We start from the raw sequence: 22,891 nt of genomic DNA, 5'->3' as shown, positions 1-22,891 counted from the left end.
TGGGTGGCACCATTCCCTGAACAGGTGGCCCTGGCCTGTATAAGGGAGTAATAAGCTAGCAACTGAGCTTGCAAGTATAGTTTCTGCCTCAAGTTCCTGCTCTTTCTTCCGTCAATGACGGACTGTGGCCTCTACGCTAAATAAACTGTCTACCCCTAAGTTTCTTTAGTCGGACTGTTTCATCACAGACACAGAAAGCACAGGAGAATACTCCGAAAGAATAGCTTTGCCCAGAGCCCAGCTCTCCACAGTTCCTGGCATATGATGCTGAATGCTTAGAGAAAGCTGTGAGTTTTATTAAACAAAGTTGAGATCAATGGTTCTTTAGTATGTATATGCACATGGGCATGTGTACATGTGTTTGTAGGCCAGAGGTTGCTACTGGGTGTGTTGCTCTGCTGCTTGCCCATTTCATTTTTTAAGATAGGCCTCTCAGTAAATCTAGAGGCCACCAATAGGTCAGACCCGCAGGACAGCAAGCCCCCCTCAATCCAGCTATCTTCTACCTCTACAGAACTGAAAATATCACCATATCAACATGCTCAGTTTTTAGGTGGTGCCATGGATCCAACCTCAGATTTCATGTTTGCACAGCAGGCACTTACCAGGTGGCCATCTCTCTAGCCACTTAGGAGTTCTATTTTGTAGTTCTGCTGTACACCATAGACACCTGGGAACATCTAGGCACTTTCCTTGTTTTTTTCTTTTTCACAACTTTAGCGATCTCTAGTGGAGAGGAACACTATTGAATGTCATATCCTATCTAGATCCCTAAGAACAAAAGATTATCCAGTCCAAAAGCTCAGCAGTGCTAGGGCTGAAAAACTGCTTTAAACCAGGAACCATCAGTCAAAGTGGATTTTGAGAGGAGACTCTGCTTTCACCTGACAATATAAGAAAACACCTATTTTCACAGCTATTAATAAACAGCATTTCACAAATCCTATAAAATTCCAGACTTGGCATTGGTACTTACCGAAGCAGGCAATGTTCCCGTCTAGTCCTATGTACTTAAGATCGTATCTGGCAGCTTCATTTTCAATGGGCTCATTCTCTGATTTGTCATCCATAGCAAATATGTCCTTTTGTCGGAATTCAGCATTGTCATCAAAGTTGATCTTGGCATCAAAGCAGACAACTGAATAAAGAGAAAAGGAGGCCACACCTGAGTCTCGGTAGTCTATAACCTGAGTTCTTCCATCCAGCAGGCACAGAAGAGAAGAAGGCAGGCATTCTAATTCTCTCACACTATAACCAGGGAAGCCGCCATTGCTTCCTTGACCTTTAGGACAAAAGGACAGGGCCCCTGTTCTGAGGGGACTTGCACCCTAGAAATGACAACAGTAATTCACACTCAGTAATACAATAACAAAGGTCACCAGCACCCACTTAAAGCTACAAGCTGGCACACCTCTACCCCGAAGTCACGGGTATAACTGCATCACTTATAGTTAGTTAGTTGGCAGGTGAGCATTGTTTTCCCTTTTACACAAAAACAAAACATAGTAATGATACCAATTCTTTTTTGTCCTTTGTCCCCTGACATCCTATGTAAAATTTGTATTTTATTAGTACCCTCTTACTACTCTCTCTTAGTACTTCCGGACTTAATGAAAGAGAATGTTGAGTTGCATACACACGATAGGATTTGATTCCTAACCTTCTCTCAATATTAATTAGAATTGAAAATATTTAAGGTATACAACATGATGTTTTGATATACACATGTATTTTAAAATGACAACTGCAGGAAACAAATTTACCTATCTGTCCCTTAACAGATGCTTTTTTTTCTTTCCTTTTAGCTTTTTTGGGGTGAGACAACTTGAAATCTGTACTTTGAACTACTTCGAGCAGACATTACTAACTCTGTACCCTTGTTAACATGGACTCAATTCATCATGGCCTTCAGTTTCCTCACTTGTAAAGAATAGGGAAAGCAATCTCCAGTCTACAGCCTTACTTGACGTGGGTGTATGTCTTTTATGGCATAGCGGGTCTGCCAACGTTAAGACACCAGGCATCTCCAGCACTACCGTCTCCATCCTCTGCTAGAGGGAACCTCCACGTAGTACCTCCAAGCAGTGTGTGCCCAGCAAAAGCCACAGGGCATCTTTGATTACAAGGACTGCAAACAGACACTTAGGGGATGGCTTTGGGAAACAGGACAGCATCTGTGGTATCTCGACTCAGCATGTTTACTCCCTTGCATCAGAAACTTTTGTGTTCTGTGCCACTGTGCCATGGTGGCATTCTCCAGTTGCATCTGAGATATTAACAAGCAGATGTCTTTGGTCAAACATTTAAGATGTTGTGCCATTTCCTTGAGTTTTGTTGAGTACTTCACTTGTAAAATGGGAGCCAACATTTCCCAGTACTTCACAGAAAAGCAACGACTTTGGCCAGCTAACTCTACTTGCTTCCTAAAAAAAGAAAACTGATACGTTATGGCACCCTGAACTAATAGGCACCAGGGAGATTTCTTGTAGGATCTCTTGCACATGATGTAAGCACTTAGAGCAGGTCCATGCAGAACTGATAGATTTACATTCAGGAAGACTTGGAAGAAAAATGAATAGGTCAAAATTGACAAAAACGAGTAGTGACTGACAAAAGAAAATCTTATGAAAGCTGACACCTGTTTAGGTCCCTCGTTTTGACACAAATGTCCAGCCACTGCCCACACACGATAAATACATGAAGTGAATGAGTAATTACTTTCCACAATAGTGTGCTGTAATGAAGGAATCCTGTAATTACAAAGGAACTGGCCGCTGTTCTGTGGTCCCTGCAAAGGCACTTTCTCAGCAGCTAATGACCAGTATAATAATCAATAGAAAAGCAACTTCATTCTTGGCTTTCCACTGGGTTTATAAATACATTATAATTAATTTATTAGTAATTTTAGCTCCTCCATTACTCACTGGCAAGATTACTTGTAAGTGACACCTTCAAAATGAATGGGCAAAGGCTATCAAATTGACTTTCTAAGTGAAGACTTGCAAATAAAAGAATTCTTGGTCAAGATCAATAAACCAGTAAATCAAAATTGTTCCAAGCTAAACTTTGCCCCTTAATTCAAATAATACAGTTGCAAGCTGCTCCAGAGAAAGGATAATTAATGGAGATGCATGCAAAGTTCAGAAGGCAGTCCCAACCAAATGTCTGCAAAGCCAGATTTTCAGAAGGTCTTATTTTATGAGGCACATACCAAGTGCACAAAGGAGCTTGCTGTTCGATGACCAGCTTGAGAACCCAACATGGAACCCAGGGCTTGAAAAGGAGGACTGTGGGACCACAGAGCAGCACCCACAGTGGCCCTTGGCCAGTTGCTCCCTGTCTGGTAACAGATCAATGTGTGTAGATCCAAGAGCTTTGAGAAGCTAAAAATACTGCGAAACTGTGAATTTAAGTAAGCACAGTTAGTTAGGAAGGTATACCTGTAGGTAGGCCTGGTGGGACACACTAAACTCAGCTCTTAGGGCGAGTTAGCAGGATTTTAAGTTCAAGGCCAGTGCGGCCTACCCATGTACAACATAAAGGTCTCAGTGCCTCAGTCTCTCTCTTGTCTGTCTTTCTGTCTCACATACTTTGGTCTGTTCAGTTAGTTCTATATGACTATGACAATATGCCTGATGCAAGTAACTTGAAAAAGGAAGGAGGTATTTTTCTGGTGATGTCTGGCCATCCTTGGGGTAAGGTGTGGTTGACCAGTTGGTTGTGCTGTGGCAGTGATTCTTCACACCAAGTTAGACCAGGAAGCAGGCAGGAAAACTGGTGTGGATATAGCCTTCAAATATCCTACTGAACTATTCTGTCAGTTATGCTCCATGTCCCCAGAGTCAGAACCTTTAAAAGCTTTACAATATAGGTGGTGATCCAGTGTTATAAAATGTGTGTGTGTGTGTGTGTGTGTGTGTGTGTGTGTACGGTTCAAATAGAAAAGATAGCTGTTTTCAAACCCCATTTCTGGCACAGAGGTCCTAAAATCCCTGTAAACTTTCTATGCAATGGAGCTACTGGATGCATCTTCTGATTCTAATACTTGGCCTTTGGCTCTGTTTCCTGATACAGAACTCTACCCTTCTGGGAATATCCTGAAAATAGTTTAACATTTCCTTTGTATTTGACAACAGTAGAAAGTGTTTCGCAGAATGTAATAAGACATTGTAACAAATGACCAGAACTGAAAAGCAGGTTGTGAGAACACTGCAGTAAACTGGCTGGTCAAAATGTCCAAAATAAGGCCAGGCTGTGGTGGCGCAAGCCTTTAATCCTAGCACTCAGGAGGAAGAAGCAGACAGATCTCTGTGAGTTCGAGGTCAGCCTGTTCTACAAGAGCTAGTTCCAGGACAGGCTCCAAAAACTACAGTGAAACCCTGTCTCAAAAAAAAACAAAACCAAACAAACAAACCAAAAAAACCACACACACAAAAAGTGTCCAAAATAGACTTGGGACTGACATCAACGGAGGGCATCAGTCTTGTGAGACAGAACTCCTAATATGTGACTCTGATTTCACTATAGGCATAGTGTCAGAACTAAACTGAATTACAGGATACCTAGCTGGTGCCAGAAAAATGGTCACAGAAGTGGTCTGTGCTGAAGTCTAGTAGGAAAAAAACAAGGACACAGATTTAGTGCTGAATTGCCCAAGCAGCTAGTTCTGGTTACATGATTTCTCTGAAGCTCAGAGCCCACGATCAGAGTTGTTGGTACTATTTGGTGTTGGCCGGAGAAACCATGCATGACAGCCATCCTCACAGGGAATGCAATCACCAACATGGCAGCTGCTGCATTCCTATAACTTCCCATTATTGTAGTTCAGTTTATAGAACTCTTTTCTCATCTCTAGAAATTACTATAGCCTGTCTCATTCCTTTAATAGCCCTAGACTTCTATTTAGAGTAGGACATAAGTGAATGTCTCCTGGAGGTGAAATGAGTACAGGCTCCCTGCTGTACATGATCAGCACTCATCTGGACACAGAACAACTGTCTCAAAGCAAGATTCTTAATGACTAGCATTTTTAACAGTGTAACTGTCATGGCAGGCAAGTTTTTGCTGAAGGACATGAGGCTTTTGATGACCCTCAAATTATAAATTTTTGCATATGGTGGCTAAAGATGCTTAGAGTTTCATATGAGAATCTGCATCAGGGATGGCAAATGTCTCTAAAGCCAGCTCATCACCTGTTCGTTCTGTATGTGATTTGTATGTACATATACACATACACTTACATATTGTCCAAGGCTTCTTCATAGGACAAAAGCCAAAGTGGCAACTGCAGTACAGACCACAAGGTCCGCACACCCCCATATGTTTACTGACTTTATAGCACCTCTCAGCACAACTATATCTTGTTTCAATAGACTAGAAAATGCCCACATCCGTAATATTCTTACATAGTCAAAAACATACTTAGCTTAAGTATGTATTACTATCAAGAAGAAAGAAAAAGAGAACGAACACAATAAAAACTACACATAAAGATGAGATTAAGCCCTGGGTACTGATGGACTCTTACGTGATGACTTCCCTGCTGATGCTCTTCCAAGTGTACATGCAGAGCTGCTGTGTTACAGGTGGGTGCATGTCTATGTTAACAGCAGACCCATAAAATCAACTTGCCCTGCTTGCTCAAACCTTAGTTTTCTCACTTAATAAGACAACAAACAACTATGATAAAATGTGTTTGCAGAGGTATGGAGTTTGGCTCAGACATTAAGAATTTCAGTGTCACATACCTAAAACCTCAATTCTATAGAAAATTCATCTTGGAAAAAAAAAGTCAGTCTGTGTACAAAGAAGGAGAAAAAACATACCTATTAATATTTATAAAACAATTTCCACCATCAAAGACATATTGTTACATGGTTGATAGATTATACAAATGAATTTTCCTTCTGAACAAATATCAAAGAAAGCCAAGGTACTTATATTCATAGGGTGTTTGTGCTGTTTTGTTCAGTGCTGTGAGATTTTGCAAGCTGCTAATTCAGCCACCTTGATGGAGAGCATGACTGGCAGTGAGAGGCCTCTGACCCCAGAGTTTCAACAGAACAATGTGTCACTGACTTAAACAAAAGAAAAAAATGCATTTCAGAAGGGAGACATACAAATAAAAGGAACAGAAAAACAGCAGGACGTACGACTGTCATAATTAGTTTGGAAAATAATCTGTCTTGAAGCAATGTGCTGTAGTTGATTTGTGATAAATAACCACAATGTGCTATTCAAATGTGCCTTGCCAAGCCACCTTTAAAATGCTGATGCTTTAAAAGGAGCCCTGCTTTCCATTAAATATTGATGCTATGAGAGTTGTATACTTTTTAGAACTTTTCTCCAGTTCCTATGAAGAGAAAATAGCTAGGAGGCAAGATGGGGTGAGGGGAGTGTAGAACCAGAAAGGATCATGAAAATAGAGTCTTGTGTAAAGTGAGAGAAACAGAGGATACCCACTAACAACATGGGCACTTGTTAGCATGAAGAATTCTCAAGGAATCTGGGCCACACAGTCACGGTTCTAAGGGGTTCTCACTTCCTTAGTTCAGTCAGTGGAGGCAATCCAGATGGAGCCGACTGGCAGCATATTGGTGGAGACCATGCCATGCACCGTAGAATGGCTAACCACCTCCCTACACTTACCAAGCAGGTGTCAAAAATCAACATTGCCAAGCTGTGACAACTTTCTGAGAAACATCTGCTGGCAATAGATATGGTTGTCTTGTTGAAGGACCCCAAACAGTAACTGCTGTGTGATCATAGATGGTGGGGAGGAGAGAAGAAATAAAACATGATGCAGAATCTCAGAGTGACTTTGTAAAATGAAAGAAATGGATAGACAGCCAGTTACATAAATCTGTAAGAAAAAATTGTTCTCATGTGGCTACAGATTTACTGAATTAATTTGGTACTACAATTAAATCAGGGAGGAAAGAAGTTGATTTAACTACAGAAGCAACAGTTTAATTTTGTTTCAATAAAGGCTGAGCCATTCCCTTAGAGGTGTTTTCACCTTATTGTTCTGTTTTTCAATAGGAACCGATGACCTTTCTCCTAAACCATGTGAGCACTGGCCAGTGACTGGCCTAGGCTGGACATGTGACTAAACAAGGCTAATGAGAACCAGGTGAAGGGCTTTCTTTCTTTTTTTTTTATGTTCTTTTTTTAATTAATTAATTTATTTATTAAAGATTTCTGCCTCCTCCCCGCCACCGCCTCCCATTTCCCTCCCCTTCCCCCTCCCCCGATCAAGTCCCCCTCCCTCGTCAGCCCAAAGAGCAATCAGGGTTCCCTGCCCTGTGGGAAGTCCAAGGACCACCCACCTCCATCCAGGTCTAGTAAGGCGTGCATCCAAACTGCCTAGGCTCCCACAAAGCCAGTACGTGCAGTAGGATCAAAAACCCATTGCCATTGTTCTTGAGTTTCTCAGTAGTCCTCATTGTCCGCTATGTTCAGCGAGTCCGGTTTTATCCCATGCTTTTTCAGACCCAGGCCAGCTGGTCTTGGTGAGTTCTCAATAGAACATCCCCATTGTCTCAGTGTGTGGGTGCACCCTTCGCGGTCCTGAGTTTCTTGCTGGTGCTCTCTCTCTCCTTCTGCTCCTGATTTGGACCAGGTAAAGGGCTTTCTATGGCTGCTGGCAGGACAGAGTAAACACTGGGCATAATCTTTGCTGCCAGCACAGAGAGTCTGGCTGAGTCAGAACAACTCAGAGAAAGCATGGCTATTTGATTCCTCCAGCTGAGTAAATGAATTTGGGCTCCGTGGATAATAAAAGAAGCCTCATTCTTTGCAGAGCACAAGCCAACCCACACTTTCAAGTACCCTGTTAAGTTAGTAAAAGTAACCCATGCAGGAGCTGGTAAAGAAAAACTAAGCCAAGGTTAAAAGGTTTTTGTAGGTCACTAGAAACCATTCTATTCCTAGCAAAGAGTCATTAAAGCTCGGGAAACTCAGTGTACCAGCACCCTCTGAAGGAGACTGTTAAGCACACTGGACGGAACTGTTCTTAGACTAATTCCTCCATGTCAGACTTTCCCAGGGTGACTTGGCAGCTTTGATGTTAATGACACCAGTGCTTTTCATTCAACAGGATGTTGTGGAAGGACATGAACAATAAAGTGAACTTTAAAAAAAATGTTTCTTAGCAAGCAATAGGACAAGAAGGAAAGTCTCCAACACAGAGATAGTCCAAGTATCCATGTGATACATAGCTCTTTTTTTTTCCTTTTCTTTTTTTGGTGGTACACACCTTTATTGTTTTATAAATATTATCAACATTGCTAAGATCTCAATGAGTGCACCTATAGCTCCTACATAGAGGACTGTTGTGAGGGACTGTGATAACGATGAAGACCCAACTTACATAGTCGGTCATTAATCACCATTTCCTAATTGGGTTTAATTTGACTACTGCTCATTAGAGTTATAAACCAACACTCTCACTTAATTGTTATTATATTTCAATAGCCAATCTTTTATGGTACAATGAACAAATTAATAGCTAAAGATAATTCTGGTCTTAAAAATATCATGTAAGACTTTGTGCTTTAATGAATGGTACATACAAAATGTGGTTTGTGATGATTCCTTAAAAACACTCATGGATTTTTTTTTTTGCTCATATTAATTAAAAAGCAAACTTTAGCTTTCATAAAGTTTGTGAACGCCTTCCAAGGGAAGTTCCTCGGGCAGTCCCCTCCCGCTACAGCCAGATCATAAGGGTGAATATAATAGTATGAAGGCAAAACCGTCATCCTATTCCACAGAAGTTTTCCTTCCTCTCTTTCTGCATTCTGTTTTAGGTTATTTATCTGTATACACAAGATAGCACATAATGTAGAGGTCAGAGACAACCACAGGCTTTATTCCTTAGGTACCTTCCAGTTACTTTTTGAGCCAGAGTCTCTCCCTAACCCTAGAAACCACCAAGTAGGTCAGTGAGTTTCAGAAATGCCCAGTCCCAGCCTTCCTAATGCTGGATCACAAGAACACCACCACACCCAACTTTTTCTTTACTGTTGAGTTCTAGGAAACAAACTGAGATCTTCCTGCTTGCAAAGAAAGCACTTTCCTGACGGATCCATCCGGCCCTTGCTTCAGTCTTTTCTTAAAACAAGGTCATGCTTTGTAGCCTATGATGCTCTGGAAGTCAAGACTCTCCGAGGCTGGGTTTACTGACCTGCACAGCCAGGCTTGGCTCAATGTATTACGTTTAAGAGTCTTTATAATAAATTCCCTTACTTGAGCCTTCAATTCAATTGTAGCATGCATGTGACTGGTGTTCTCAAAACGTGGGACTATTTCTGAATCATTATCTAATAAGAGCAAAATGCTACTTTAAAAGAGAACAACCAGAAACAACAACAACAACACAGGTAACTTGCTCTAGTTAGTCTGGCATGGCAGGACAACCATGCATACTGGACTGAGAGGCAAGGGTTTCCATCCCATCTTGCAGTCCTAGCTGTCCATCAAGACTCATGCCAAATTCCTGGTCCTCTTAAAGTTGAGAATAATGACTCTTACTTTTACAGGGTTGTTTGTGAAAATCTATGACAGTACCAGGCACATAGGTTAAAAAGCAGTTGCAACTCTTCCTCCTATTATTTATATAAAATAGTGATGATTTTATAGCCTCGGCAATTAAAAAATTAAATTTTTGAGGAGCTGGATAGATGACTTAGTGGTTAAGAACACATGCTGCCCTTGCAGCAAGGAACCCAGGTATGGTTCCTGGCACCCATATGAGGTAGTTCACAAATGCCTCCAACTCCAATTCCAGAGGAACCAATACGCTCTTTTTTTAACCTCTACCAGCACTTGCAGGCAAGTGATGCACATATATTAATTCAGGCAAATAAACCTTAATTTAAAATAAATCTTAAAAAGCAAGCTTAAATAAACATAACTTGCACATACCCAACTTAGTACAGATTCAGTCTGGTGTTTATCCATGCAATACCATATCCATGCAATACCAACTTTCTTAAACGAGAACTTGCCGTCAGCTGGATACTGGGTTTCCTGAAAATTTCTAATATTGGCTAAGCAGAAGAATATTCTTTTTTATGAAATGTGGGGGATGGGCCTATTCTGTGTCTCACTCTGGATGTATAACCCAGCTCATCAGTCTATAATACAGGTATGATTTATACCACTTTAATTAATATAAGCCTTTCTTTTTTATAAATTTGAATATTGGCCAGCAAAGTGTGCAGATTTGTAGTCAGAATATGATGGATGGAGAATATGAATTGTCCTGAGGTCTTTCTGGGTTCTAAAAACAAAGTCATTAAAGTTTTCTGAATGTGACTCCAAAACCTCTTCTTAGGAAAAACACCATGGTCCCCACGATGATGTCTACACATACAGATTCAACCCCTTGTACCTGTTCAGTTGCAAAATCCTGTTGAGCCAGTGTTCACAATGCATGGAAAAAGTCAGTTTGTGGCATTTATATTCTGGCTTTAACTATTCTATCTACCACCCTATTCCTCAAAACTGCTCCATGAAGTTCAAAGCCTTTGCTATGAATGCATCTCTAGTAAAGACATCCTGTACTGGTGGTATTTGTGAGGCATAAAACAGGGAACAGTGGTACAAGTCACTGCTAGAAGAGAAATCATCCCCCCAACACCTCCTTTACCTAAAGCAAATAAGGCAAGTGTGTTTAACTGCAGAATAGGGGCTTCTCCAAGATGGTGGAAATCCGATTTAGGACATGAGGTTAAAGTTTGCAAAATTCAAGAACATCAAACAGTTCAGAAAATATTAGGAGTAAGTTATTAAACCCAAGTAAAGTGATGCAAACCCACACCCAAATTCTATCAGCAGCAACTGCTGAAAAATGAGGGTTCTGTGTCTGCATGCAAGAACCGAAGGTGGTTAAAGTCAGGCAGGAAATAGCTCCCAAGAAGGCTTGGCATTTGCCTCTAGCAAACCCAAATGCTCAAACACTGAGCACCATCATGGGAGAATTTGAAAGGCACTGAAATTAAATTACTGAAAGAAATGAAGGCAACACTAGTGCTGCTGTTGCAGACTTTTTTCTTGCATGTTAATTTACAGTTTATATACATAATTATAAAAGTTCATTTGTGTTTCTCCCTTTCTGCTGTTTGTTACCTTGTCCTTCTGGAGTTTCACCGAAGGGGTTCACTTCCACCTGAGTGGCGTCAATCTTCAGGAAGAGATGATACAGCTTTTTAATCTGGTCGGCCGCCTAAGTGATCAAGTGAGATGGAATTACACCCAAGCAATACAAGAAAGTTTATTTTGCTCCATTAACAGAATCTTAAAATTAGAAAATTATGTCTTTACTTTCAGTTATATTTTCTGAAGGAAAAAATTGAAGAACATAATTATTTTAATCTCCACTGCTATTCATTAGAAGAGATTGCTCAACTTTCCTCTAGACACCAAGAGAAACCATTATTAAGAAAACAAAATATTTTCTGTGTAGCCTAAAAGCACCATTAATTCTTTTGTGAATTATCATGTCCCTGTTAGTCATGTTAGATTGCTGTATAAGCTGCAATCACTAATACAAACAGGCTCCTTTTAAGTAAAAAGGTAAACAGGCTTTTGAGAGTTTATAATGACAAGGTTTTCCTTATTATGCTGGAGTAAAATGGTTATTATTTTCATCAATCCAAGCCCATAATCTGCAAAGCAATGCCTGAGTGTCTGATGGAAACCGTGAGGCAGAGAGATAAAAGTCTCAAACAGAACAGCCACTTGACTCAGCGGGTGCTGGAGGCAAAGACCACAGAGAGCATGCATAGGGAAGCCCTCTAATATTACCATGGCTCCACTTTATCACTCGTTTCTCTCAGCTAACCTGTCCTCACTGCTCGCATCAGGGCAGGCTGGGCCGTATCAGTGCTGGAGCTTGGGGCAGCACATGTGTGAGTCATCATGACTCCAGAAGCATGCACACTGACAGCAAAGAGGTTGCATACAGGGTGCAACTGTGCAGCTAAGGTTGCATACAGGGTGGCTCTCATTCTTGGCTCTGTTTTACTTCCCATCCACCAAGCCATCCCTGCAGTGTGTACCATCGGAGTCACGTCGACCTGCTCCTTACTGGCATAACAGAGCACCTCACACCTGTAGGGCTAGTTTCCAGGTAGCTGGGCAGCTAGCAGCTGTCCTGCCAAGGCGTCATTCTACTCCTTCAGTCTTAACTCTCCCAGTTCTTACAATACCTACAAATGAAATCCCTAAATATAAATTCATACTAGGGTCAATACTAAAAGCTGGCCCAGGTTTGACTAAAGCATTTCTATGGATCTTGTACTAACTATCTAAATTTTAACTATTTCAGGTCCATGTGAAAATTTTCTAAAAATCTGATATACATAAAAAGGAATATATATATATACACATTATATATAGGTATGTATGTATGTGTGTGTGTGTGTGTATATATATATATATATATATATATTACATATAAAGGAATGATTCCAATGTGTAAGGCTAAAAAGTCTTTTTTTTTTCAGCCAGGGATTCAAGAGGGTTCCCAGACTGAGCCCCAACTTATTCACGGCCTTTTGGTTTCGCCCACCCTAGGCAGTGGGGATGCCAGCATTTGCTAGTATACCAGTCCAAGACAGAACCTTTTTACTAGAAACATTTTTATGAGTAGGTAACAGATATAAACTTTATCAAGCTCCTCAGTATGTCAAGGTTTCTCATGATTCTACTTCCCAAGCATAGCTTTCCAGATCTTTTAAGGCAGACACCAATAGCATCTGTTTTGTCTGAGATACATTCTATGCACATACTAAGATGCACACTTTCCATCTTTACAAAACAACAAACGCCTCTATCCTTATTAATAGAAGCCTTCACTGCCAGGATAAACAGGACATTATTTTAATTGTAGGATCATATTTAATTGTGTAGCTCTACTACCATTCATTATATTTATCACTCAAATAATGACCATATGGATTGTTTCTAATACCTTCATTTAGTTGAAATGTTACCTCTCTTTTCTCTGTAATACATGTGACTAGGTATTTATAGGGTAAATTCCCACAGCAGATCAGAATGGATGGACACATTGTATTTATTATTTATTGTATATATGTGTATGATTATGTGCATGTGTTTGCATGTTTGTGGCTGTAAGCAAATGTGTTTGTACATGAATGATGTGTTATGTATATGAATGGCATGTGGAGGCCTTGGGAATTATTCCTCTAAACTATGCATTTTGGTTTTGTTTTTTGTTTGTTTGTTTGTGACAGGCTCTCTGGTTGGCCTGGAGACTCACCAAGTTGTCTAGACTGGGTGGTCAACAAGACCCAGAGATCAACCTGTCTCTACCTCCCCAGCATTTGGATGACAAGTGTATGAAACAATGCCCCGCTGTTTCTCAGTATTGAACTCAGTGTCTTGTGCTTAAGCACTGAAATCTCCCCACACCTGGAGAGCATTTTAAATCTGAATGGTTCTATTATAGTGCTCAGGGAACTACTCTGCACTCCCATAAGCCAGTCCAGAAAGACCTTTCACTCACAGCACCATCCAGCATCTGCATCACACTGGGCATGGCATGTGGGAGCAGGTATTGTGTGTGGAGCTTAATGAAAATCTCATATTGTGAATGAGTCTGAGCATCATTATAGTTCTTAAGACAATTTGAATTTCTTTTTCCTATGGATTTTGTATATTTTCCTGTTGAGATTTAGGATTTTTAATCATTAACTTAAAGGAAGTGTTTTTATGTGAATAAAATTTGTTCTTTATTCCATATAAATTACAAATGTGTTTCGCCTTTGCCATTCATCTTTCAACCAGGTTTGTGCTACTCCTGCTATATGGAAATCTAAGGACAATCATATCACTCAGGTCTCAATGCTTCCGGCCTTTTGCCAAACTTTCAAAAGGTCAATTTCATTTTGGAAGTAGTTTAAAGATCTCCCAATTTATTCTCATTTATTTTACTGTTTCCTAGTTTTAATGTTGATACTTTTTGAAGCTCACTGAAACTATATTAAGTTATAAACCCAGTCAACCACAAATTATGGAAACATGGCAGAGACATGTCAAGGACTGCAGTGCCTCAGACCCATGCGAGTTGGCAAAGCCTTCCCTTGGTCTGTGTGGTAATGTTGCCAGAGTGTACATGGAGCATCACCCATACCTTCCTCCAGCATCACAACTTCCTCAGGAATGTTTATAGCCAGAGAATGTCCCTGACAGTGGACTCTTACATCAGAGGCTGGATATAAAATCAACTGGAGAGTTTCTGGCTTGTTGCTGTGTCTTTTGCTTAGTTGGTGTCACTCTATCAGAGCAAGCACAGCCCATCCAACCCTGGTTTTCCATGTGTGTCTGAGTGAGGACCAAGCTGCGCAAGATGTGACAAGTGAGTACCTTTCTGGGCTTGGGCTTTGTTTTTGAAATTGGATCCTCTTATGCTGTTGGTGTTGGTCTCACATCCATAATCTCAGAGGATTGGGACATAGCCTCTCAGGTAGTTGGGAATATATACATGTGACTCCATGTCTAGGTTTTGATTTGTCACTTAGACAGCTGCAGTATATATGCATGTATGCACCTGGGAGAGTCCTACTTACCCTACCTGGCTAACACTTAAATGATTTAATGAGTAATAAATCAATAAGAACAAAGTACATAGTAGAAATAACTTTAGGAACACAAATAAGATCTAATGCAACAATTAAAACAAACAACCTGTCGTAAGCTATTCAGAATACAGAATTACCCAAGGCAACCATTGCCAGATGTACACACAGTCCCTTGGCCTTGGATCATCTCTTCATGCCAGGACCAGTGACCTAAGACTATACAAATACTTGCTTTTCTCACATATCTCCTCTGCTTATGGCACCCTTGCACCAATCCTCATGCCTTAGAGCAGCATCCTGAATCAGAGACTCCTGTTTTTACACATGCTACAATCAGCTTTGCTGAGCACATGGGCCATCCATCCTTCCTTCTGTGCAAACAAACTGGGTATCCCTCAATAAATTCCAAGCCATCCACACCTCATTTGTTCTCATTCTTTTTGTCCCTCCCTACCCAATTCATGGATTCTAGGGCTGCAGAATGACCTCCACTAGTCCATCAGTCCCTAGAGAACAGTGGCTACCTTTCAGTACTTTGAACATAGCCAAGGAAAGTAAGTAACATGCAATCAGTGCTCGCTCAGTGAGCAAATAGAGTCAAACTTATGAAGATGTCAGCCAGCCAGTAACCGTAAGACCCTATCTTAAAGTTTTTATTTTTTCTTTCCTTCTCTTGATAAATTAACTTAAAAATATCTTGGCAATTTGGCTCCTTGGTGACCCCAAGAGGCTGCATATTCATCTTTGCTTTTCTGAACAGCACACAAGGAAACAGTGTTTGGGCACCAGGGACACATTTATGCCATTTAAAAGCTATAAATAACCCTTAATTTTCTCTTTACATATGGAGGTGGCAAGGGTGTCTTAGGATATATTTAATAATATTATCACTTGTGGAGCTCTCTACTGTGTTCATATACTAAGCAATCCAACAATGCGTGGGCAGCTTACCCTATCTAGGTTTATTCCGCTCCTACCTTCTGACACCTATCATTGATACCCTAGAAGCATTCAATGTACATAGTCTAGACATCTGATTTCACTTAATCTTACACAAGCTAAAATGCTTCAGAAGTACATGTGTGGTGTACTGTGCAGTGAGTTGTGATAGCACAGCATTGAGCAACATTCCTACTGTGATCAGGAATAGGATCTAGCAAAGAGACTATAGAACAATGGAGAAATACACATATGTAGACACAGAGGATGTGCACAGGTGATTAAATACACTTGGAATCAAATGTGGGACCAAATAACTGCAACACCATGACTTCCTAACAGACTGGCTTTCAGGGACCAACATATCTACATAAGCAGATATATATATCTTTTCAAGTGCCAAGTGTAGTTAACAGCCTCATTCTAACAACAGCATTTTCCTGTGAGCAGACTGCACCTCTCAACCCTGTTCTCTAGCTGTCTTTTGAAGGCTGGCTGTTTTAGTGCAGGGAGGCCTGCCTTGCTTCTACCATCTTTACTTTCACTCCCATCTTCTAATGAGTGCGGTCTTCCCTTCCTTACACACTTCTGAAGTCTTGTTCCACTTTATCCTTCTTTGACTTCTTTACTGTAACAATCACACTTTCAGAGATAGAATTAAAATCAGAAAGCTGAAGGCCGGAAGAAGTCAGTGAAAAAGCCCCTGTTCCCATGCTAAATACAAGTTTTAGGTCTCATGTCCAAAGATTCGACTAACCACACCTAGAACTAAGATAGGGCTGGCCAGGTGACACAGTGACGAGGATTCTTCCTGCCAAACTTCATGACTGGAGATCAATCCACGGAGCCCACATGCTGGAAAGAGGGAAATGACTCTGCAAGTAGTCCTATGATGATACACAGCATGGCCAATGCATTACATTATATACAAATAAATAAAATACTAAAGAAAATATTCTAAATGAATACTGAATCTTCTCTGATCACCTGGGTCTTTTTTCTTGTTATTATTCCCCAAGCAATAAAATAAAACAACTGTTAACAGAGCAGTGATATTTGTAGGGGTATAGGATGCCTGGGTGAGACTGTGTGTCAGTTATAAGCCAAACACTATGCCATTTACCAACAGGAACTTGAAAATAAATTAGATTTCTGTATTCTCGGGGATACTGACGGCAGCCTCTTTGGGTACTGTGGGAGAACTTCTGAACAACCATTGGGCAGCCCCAGGCCAGTGAACACTGAATGCATACAGTCACTAAGGAAGCCTCTTGGGATGACAGAGGGGGAAAGGCAGGAAAGTAGATAGAAGTTCTTCTGACTTAGCATGGAAGGAAGCTTGCCTGTGCCATGGGTCAGACCAAAGGCAGAAATGGATGCTCTGGACATATTCTGAACCCCCCAAAGCTTGGAGTATCATTTGTTATCCTCAAAATCAAAAGATAAGGCTACTAAATTAGTTATTTCAGTTGTTCTGAGTGAAATATTGCCTTCATGTTATCAACATTATTTCAAACGGCCACTGGCTACAAAAGAATAGCAATTAATCAAGTAATGTGTATTGTTAATAAACACAATGATAATCTTGATTACTTGTGGGGCTGAGGAGAAAATTCAGAGTCTTACATGTGCGAGGCAAGCATTCTACCACCAAGCTGCAAACCCAGCAGAGAACTCTTCTTTAATGGAGTTCTGACAACAACTGCTCTCACACAGTACTGAACTCAATCAATGCAATATACTTCTCAGATAGTACATTATCCCCATTATACAGATGCTGGAAATAAATTTCCAACAGAATGAACATGTGTGTGTGTATATATATATATATATATGTCAAACAGCATCAGTAATGCTTAAGAAAATTTAAAAATTTTTAAAAATTTACAAAAAAAAATCTGGGGCCATAGTTTAGTGAGCAGAATGTTAGCCTACCATACACAAAGCCCCTAGTTAGATTGCTAGCATCATGTCTACCAGGTGTAGTGGTGCATGCCTATAATGCCAGGGCTCAGGAAGTGGGACCATGAGGCTCAGAAGTTCAAGACCAGCCTGATACCCTGTCTCAAAACCACAGTAACAAGTATCAACAAACAACATGAAGTTTATGTACCGGCTTGGAGCACACATACAAACCTCTATCAAATGCATATATGTTTATATAAATATCATAAATTTATAGAACACACCTGCATCATATATTTGTATACACATATACAATCATATATACACATACATATATAAGTATGTATACACATTATAAAACTGCACACACACCTCTACTATACATACATACATACCCCTCATAGATATGTATGCATATATACCTCTAACACACAAATGTATGCATGCACACACATTATATGCATATATCCATAAACATACATACATCATAAAATTACAGACATATACTATCATTTACACACATGTACACATATGTATATATCTAGATACAAGTCTATCAGATACACAGATACATACACACATCTCTATCATATATATGTACATATATATGCCTCTACCACATACACATTCATACATACATCTTTCTACCCTACACACACACACACACACACACACACACACACACACACACATCTCTTATCATATATATCCACATACATCATAAACATCACCTCTTAAAACATCAGGAAATATTTTCTTGATCTTAAACAATTTGGGGAAAGATTCAAATACAATCACCTTGTTTTCTGTCAACCACAAACATCAGCAGCAATTAAACAAGTTACTGCAATATTTTCTGAAATGAGGCATACATACGGTTGCTCAATGCCTTATGTACCTGATTTTTCAAAGGCCCGAGGAAGCCCAGATTTTCTGCCATCCGCTGGGCCTGGTTATCCTTTATCCCTTCAAAAATGTCAATCTGCTCCTAGTAAAAATGTATCAAATGAACAAAATTCAGAAGTCAAGTAAGAAGATTTAAACCTCAAAGCGAACGTTTAGTATTTACTGGCAAATGAGTAATTAAAGTATGGCACCCTTCCATAAAGCTCTGAGCGAGGCTACTGTCGCTGCCTATAGGCTACGTTTTAATTAGCAGGCCAGTTTTGAAACAGCCCTTCCAAAACTACATAATTCTTCAAGGTGGCATGCTGACAAGATGATCTGAAGCCAGTTTTCACTTTTAATTACTACACAGATGGCATTGATGAATATTTAGTCAGTTAATTTTTCTGCCATCTTTTGGAAGGCATCCAAAGAAAGGCTTTCCTGCCTAATACTGCTGTTAAGTCTGGAGTTGTCATATACAGGTTAAATATTATCTTATGACTTGAACACTTTATTCATATGAAAATTATTAATAATACTTTCACACTACAAAGAGCTGTTCTGTCGAAAACAATGAATGCTCTTCATGTGCATTAGTTCATGCATTATGTTAGCAAATGGGATTGTTTTAGATAATGTGAGTTTTGAAAATGGCTAGACATTATGAGTAAGCCTGTGTATAAAGCTTCAATTAAACTTCCAAAGCAGTTCATTTATCTATGTAATACTGATGAGAATATTTTTAAAACAATTACTGAAGTGTGGGTACAGTATATAGAAAAGTCAATACATAAAATAGGATTCTTCTCCTATTTAAGGGGAAAAAAACAATTTCTAAGAAAATAATATTTCTTGTAGAAATGTTAATGGAATTAGACATTAAAAGCCCATATTAAAAACTCGGTTCATAGTTTCAAAAGTTCAGTAGCTAAGAATGGCACCTGAGTATTTCTGCATATGACTCCAATTAAACCACTGCATCATCATGACTTACTTTCAAAACTGAGGTTTAAGGCTTGTGACAGACTTACTTCCTACTTGGAAAAACAATTGGGCAGGATACGGACCTCTGAATGCCTATTTCAATGTGGATAGTCTGGAAAGTTTAATATCTTCTGTCTACTTGATGGGGTCTAGATTACAGAAGAGGTAAGTCTCTGGGCAGGCTTGTGAGGGTATCCCTAGGCTAAATAAACTGAGGAGCAAAGACCCACTCTGAATGTGGCAGGTACCATTTCATGGGTCAGGGTTGAGAGCTAGGAGAGGAGACAGGGAGCCGAGCACCAGCATTCATCCCTTCTACTTCCTGATTGTGGAGCAGTGAGACCTGCTGCCTCAAGCTCTGCCGCCATGCCTTCCTCACCATGGCGGACAGCGTTCTCAAACTATGGGCCCTAATGAACCGTCCCTTAAGTCACTCTGTCAAGATTCTGTCAAAGAAAGAAAAGTAACTAATATAGAGACTCACCCACATCCAGCTACACAAGAGGCAGTGTCTGGACCATACCCAGGGTTAAAGGCAGGGAGGCAACCTGGCAGAAATGTGGACACAACAGTGTTCTCCTGTTGTTAATTCTTGGGTCAGGCTGGACAGAAGGAAATGATATGGAAGGAAAAGGCAGGGAGGAACAAGAAGGAAGAGAGGGAAAGGGAAGAAGAAAAAGCTTTTGGATACTGGATACTTAAATTCTGCCTGACTTCCTGTCAGTTTCCACTTAGACTCAACACCTCATGCCTCAGGTCCATTGCTCCCTGCCTTCAACTCCACATTAGATGCTGAGCAGCTACTACCCTAACAATCAGTTAACATGGCCAGCTAATCAAACATACCTTAAAGATGAGTTCTGGACTGGAAGCTGCCACTTCTTCAATATCAACGCCCCCCTGGGGGCTGCCCACTATCACAGGACCATTGTGGGACCGGTCCATCAGAATAGCCAAGTAGGTCTCTCTAGAAATGTCCAGGGCCTCAGCAACCATCACCTAGCACAAGAATGAGAAGTTCAGTTAACTTGGCATCAAACATACTGGAAATCCACCTCACCACAAAAAGGAAGCAGCATTGTTTCTAGACTCTTGATGTGCAGAGAGGCAGTGTTCAGAGATCTGAGGCTTCTACATAAGTGCACGGGGTCTCCTGTCACCTCCTCAACTAATCTTGTCACAGTGCTCCAGTGATAGTTATCTGGTTTGCCTCAGGAAGCCTTCCCACTCGCGCCTTAGTTTTTCTTTCTGGTGACTCTCATTTGAAGAAAACTCCAGGGACACAGTTGTTCTAATCTGACACACTAGTAGAACATATATATTATTACACTGGCTTTTCTCTGATGCCAATGGTAGAAAGCCAAGCTTGATTATCAAAGAAGAGATTTTTTTTACAATATACTGATGTTGAATATATTTATAAATTTCTGTGTCTTAGATGGATATATTTTATTTCATTTTGTATTCTCTATAAACGTAATATTTGTTCATTTAAAATGATGCAGTCACTAGACTTGATGGCACAGGCCTATAATTAGAACTTGGAGGCTGAGGCAGGAAGATAAGAAAGTGTGATCTGGTTAGGCTACAGACTGAAGGTGAGGCTAGTCTGGGCAGCTAACTGTGACCATGTTAAAAAAAAAATCCTCAGTGCCAAAGTAGGAATAGAGAAAAGCAAGAGCCAAAGGCACAGGTCAGCTACAGAGGACCTGCTACATGTTTAGCATTTATAAGGCCCTTGGATCAAACTTCAGCAATAATAATAATGGTAAAAACAAAACAAAACAAAAAAACAACACAAAGCATATAAACTGGATACTGAATGCAGCCTCCTGCAGCACAGCCCCCCCATGCCCAATGCCTTGGCCACAACTGCCAAAATGGTACTCTGGTCATCTGAACCTCTGTAGTACTTAGGAAAAGATGACCCTTCCCCTGGGAGAATATGGCATCAGGGGGCAAGTCGGGTGAAGAGAACTGATTCTCTGGTCACTTCTTCACCAATAATCTTTTTGTTCTAAACAATTCCAACAAAAGTCAGATCAACTCTTATGAGTTCCTTTCATTTTTACCTGTAAGCGCTGCAATAGCGGAATCATTTCTCACATGGGGTCACATCATACACATTATAATGCCTTGCTTTTGTTTTTGAAATTATTTTTATTTTTGAGACCTTACTACATAACCAACGATGACCTAGAACTTCTGATCTTCCTGCCTTTACTTCCCAAGTACTGAGATTATAGGCATGTGTCAGTATGCTCAGCTTAAGCAGTGTTGGGGATCAAACCCACAGCTCCACGTATGCCAGGCAAGCTCTCTACCAACTAAGCTACAGACCCTGCCCTGTTTTAAAACTTTTAACCCCACAATCTGGATGCCTTTGTAATATTTTTCTCTTTCCATCATGACTATGTTTATGTTTATATTACTTAAATGTTAATAATTGTTTAACCATATGCATGTGGCTATTTCTATGGACATCAATTTTCAAAGCTGAAATGCTGCCCTAGTCATTATTTTGGATATTTATCTCTCCTCATTTGTTTTATTCCCTGTAAAAGTAAAATGGCTTGGTCTTGCATGGAATATTTAAGATTTCAATTAGTACTGTCAAGTTGCACTGGAGAGAGAGGTTATCTCAACTTACAGAAATCCAACCAGAATGGCAGAAATATCTTGGCTGAAGTTTTAAAGACCACAAACATGCACATAAATAATCAGGTATACACTTGAAAATAATTTTAAAAAACAAAATAACACCACCTTTCCTAAAAGTAGTTAAGTACTAGATTTTATTTTTAAAGTTATATACAAAAAGGCATTATATTTTAGCAACCCAGAACCACTAAAAGCTGTTTTATTAATACAATAAAAACTTTAAAAAGCTCTAACAGAAAGATATGAAGCTTCTTTTTAAGCTTTTATTGAATCTAATACCAATTAAAAACAAAATATCGGGACAAGAAATGTGGCTCAGTTGTACAGCACATATTCAACACATGAGGTCCTTCATGTAACTCCCAAGACCCATCAGCTTTTCCTAATTCCCACAAATGAACCTTCTCTTGGATAATGCTAATGTCAGGACTGCTACAGACCCAGCCTGATTTCAAGTTGCTTGTTCTTTAAATGACAAAAAGTGCAGCCACTTATCAACGGCTCTCCTGGCCTTCGGGATGACGAATGCCATCAGCTCGCCAATTCACTGCATGAGAAGTGACTGACCACTGCAAACTCCAGTCCTTACTTTTCAATATGATGGCAATGTGTAGCTTTCAGAAATAATAGGAAATTCACCTTTATAAGCATCAACATACTTTAAGAAATTAACCCAGACCCAAAAAGATGAACATGGGATGTACTCACTCATAATTGGTTTTTAGCCATTAATAAAGGACATTGAACCTATAATTCGTGATCCTAGAGAAGCTAAATAAGAAGGTAAACCCAAAGAAAAACATATAGTTATCCGCCTGGATATTGGAAGTAGACAAGATTGCTGGGCAAAAATTGGGAACTGGGGGGTGGGGTTGGATGGGGGAAAGGGGAGATAGGGAAAG

At 40.0% G+C, this 22,891-nt stretch overlaps 1 protein-coding gene across 1 annotated transcript in view; it reads right to left on the bottom strand.

The window, feature by feature from the left end:
* Window positions 1-22,891, bottom strand: part of Suclg2 (succinate-CoA ligase GDP-forming subunit beta) — a 269,009-nt gene that overhangs the window by 99,588 nt on the left and 146,530 nt on the right. The window contains exons 5-8 of the mRNA XM_057766788.1: window positions 20,175-20,327; window positions 18,355-18,444; window positions 11,134-11,230; window positions 977-1,138 (exon numbers count right to left, since the gene is read on the bottom strand). Of these exons, the coding sequence (XP_057622771.1) occupies window positions 977-1,138; window positions 11,134-11,230; window positions 18,355-18,444; window positions 20,175-20,327 (502 nt within the window). The remainder of the gene's footprint in view (window positions 1-976; window positions 1,139-11,133; window positions 11,231-18,354; window positions 18,445-20,174; window positions 20,328-22,891) is intronic.

Source organism: Chionomys nivalis, chromosome 1 (assembly GCF_950005125.1).
Source record: "Chionomys nivalis chromosome 1, mChiNiv1.1, whole genome shotgun sequence".
NCBI classification, from domain to species: domain Eukaryota; kingdom Metazoa; phylum Chordata; class Mammalia; order Rodentia; family Cricetidae; genus Chionomys; species Chionomys nivalis.
This window is presented reverse-complemented; position numbering and strand designations above follow the sequence as displayed.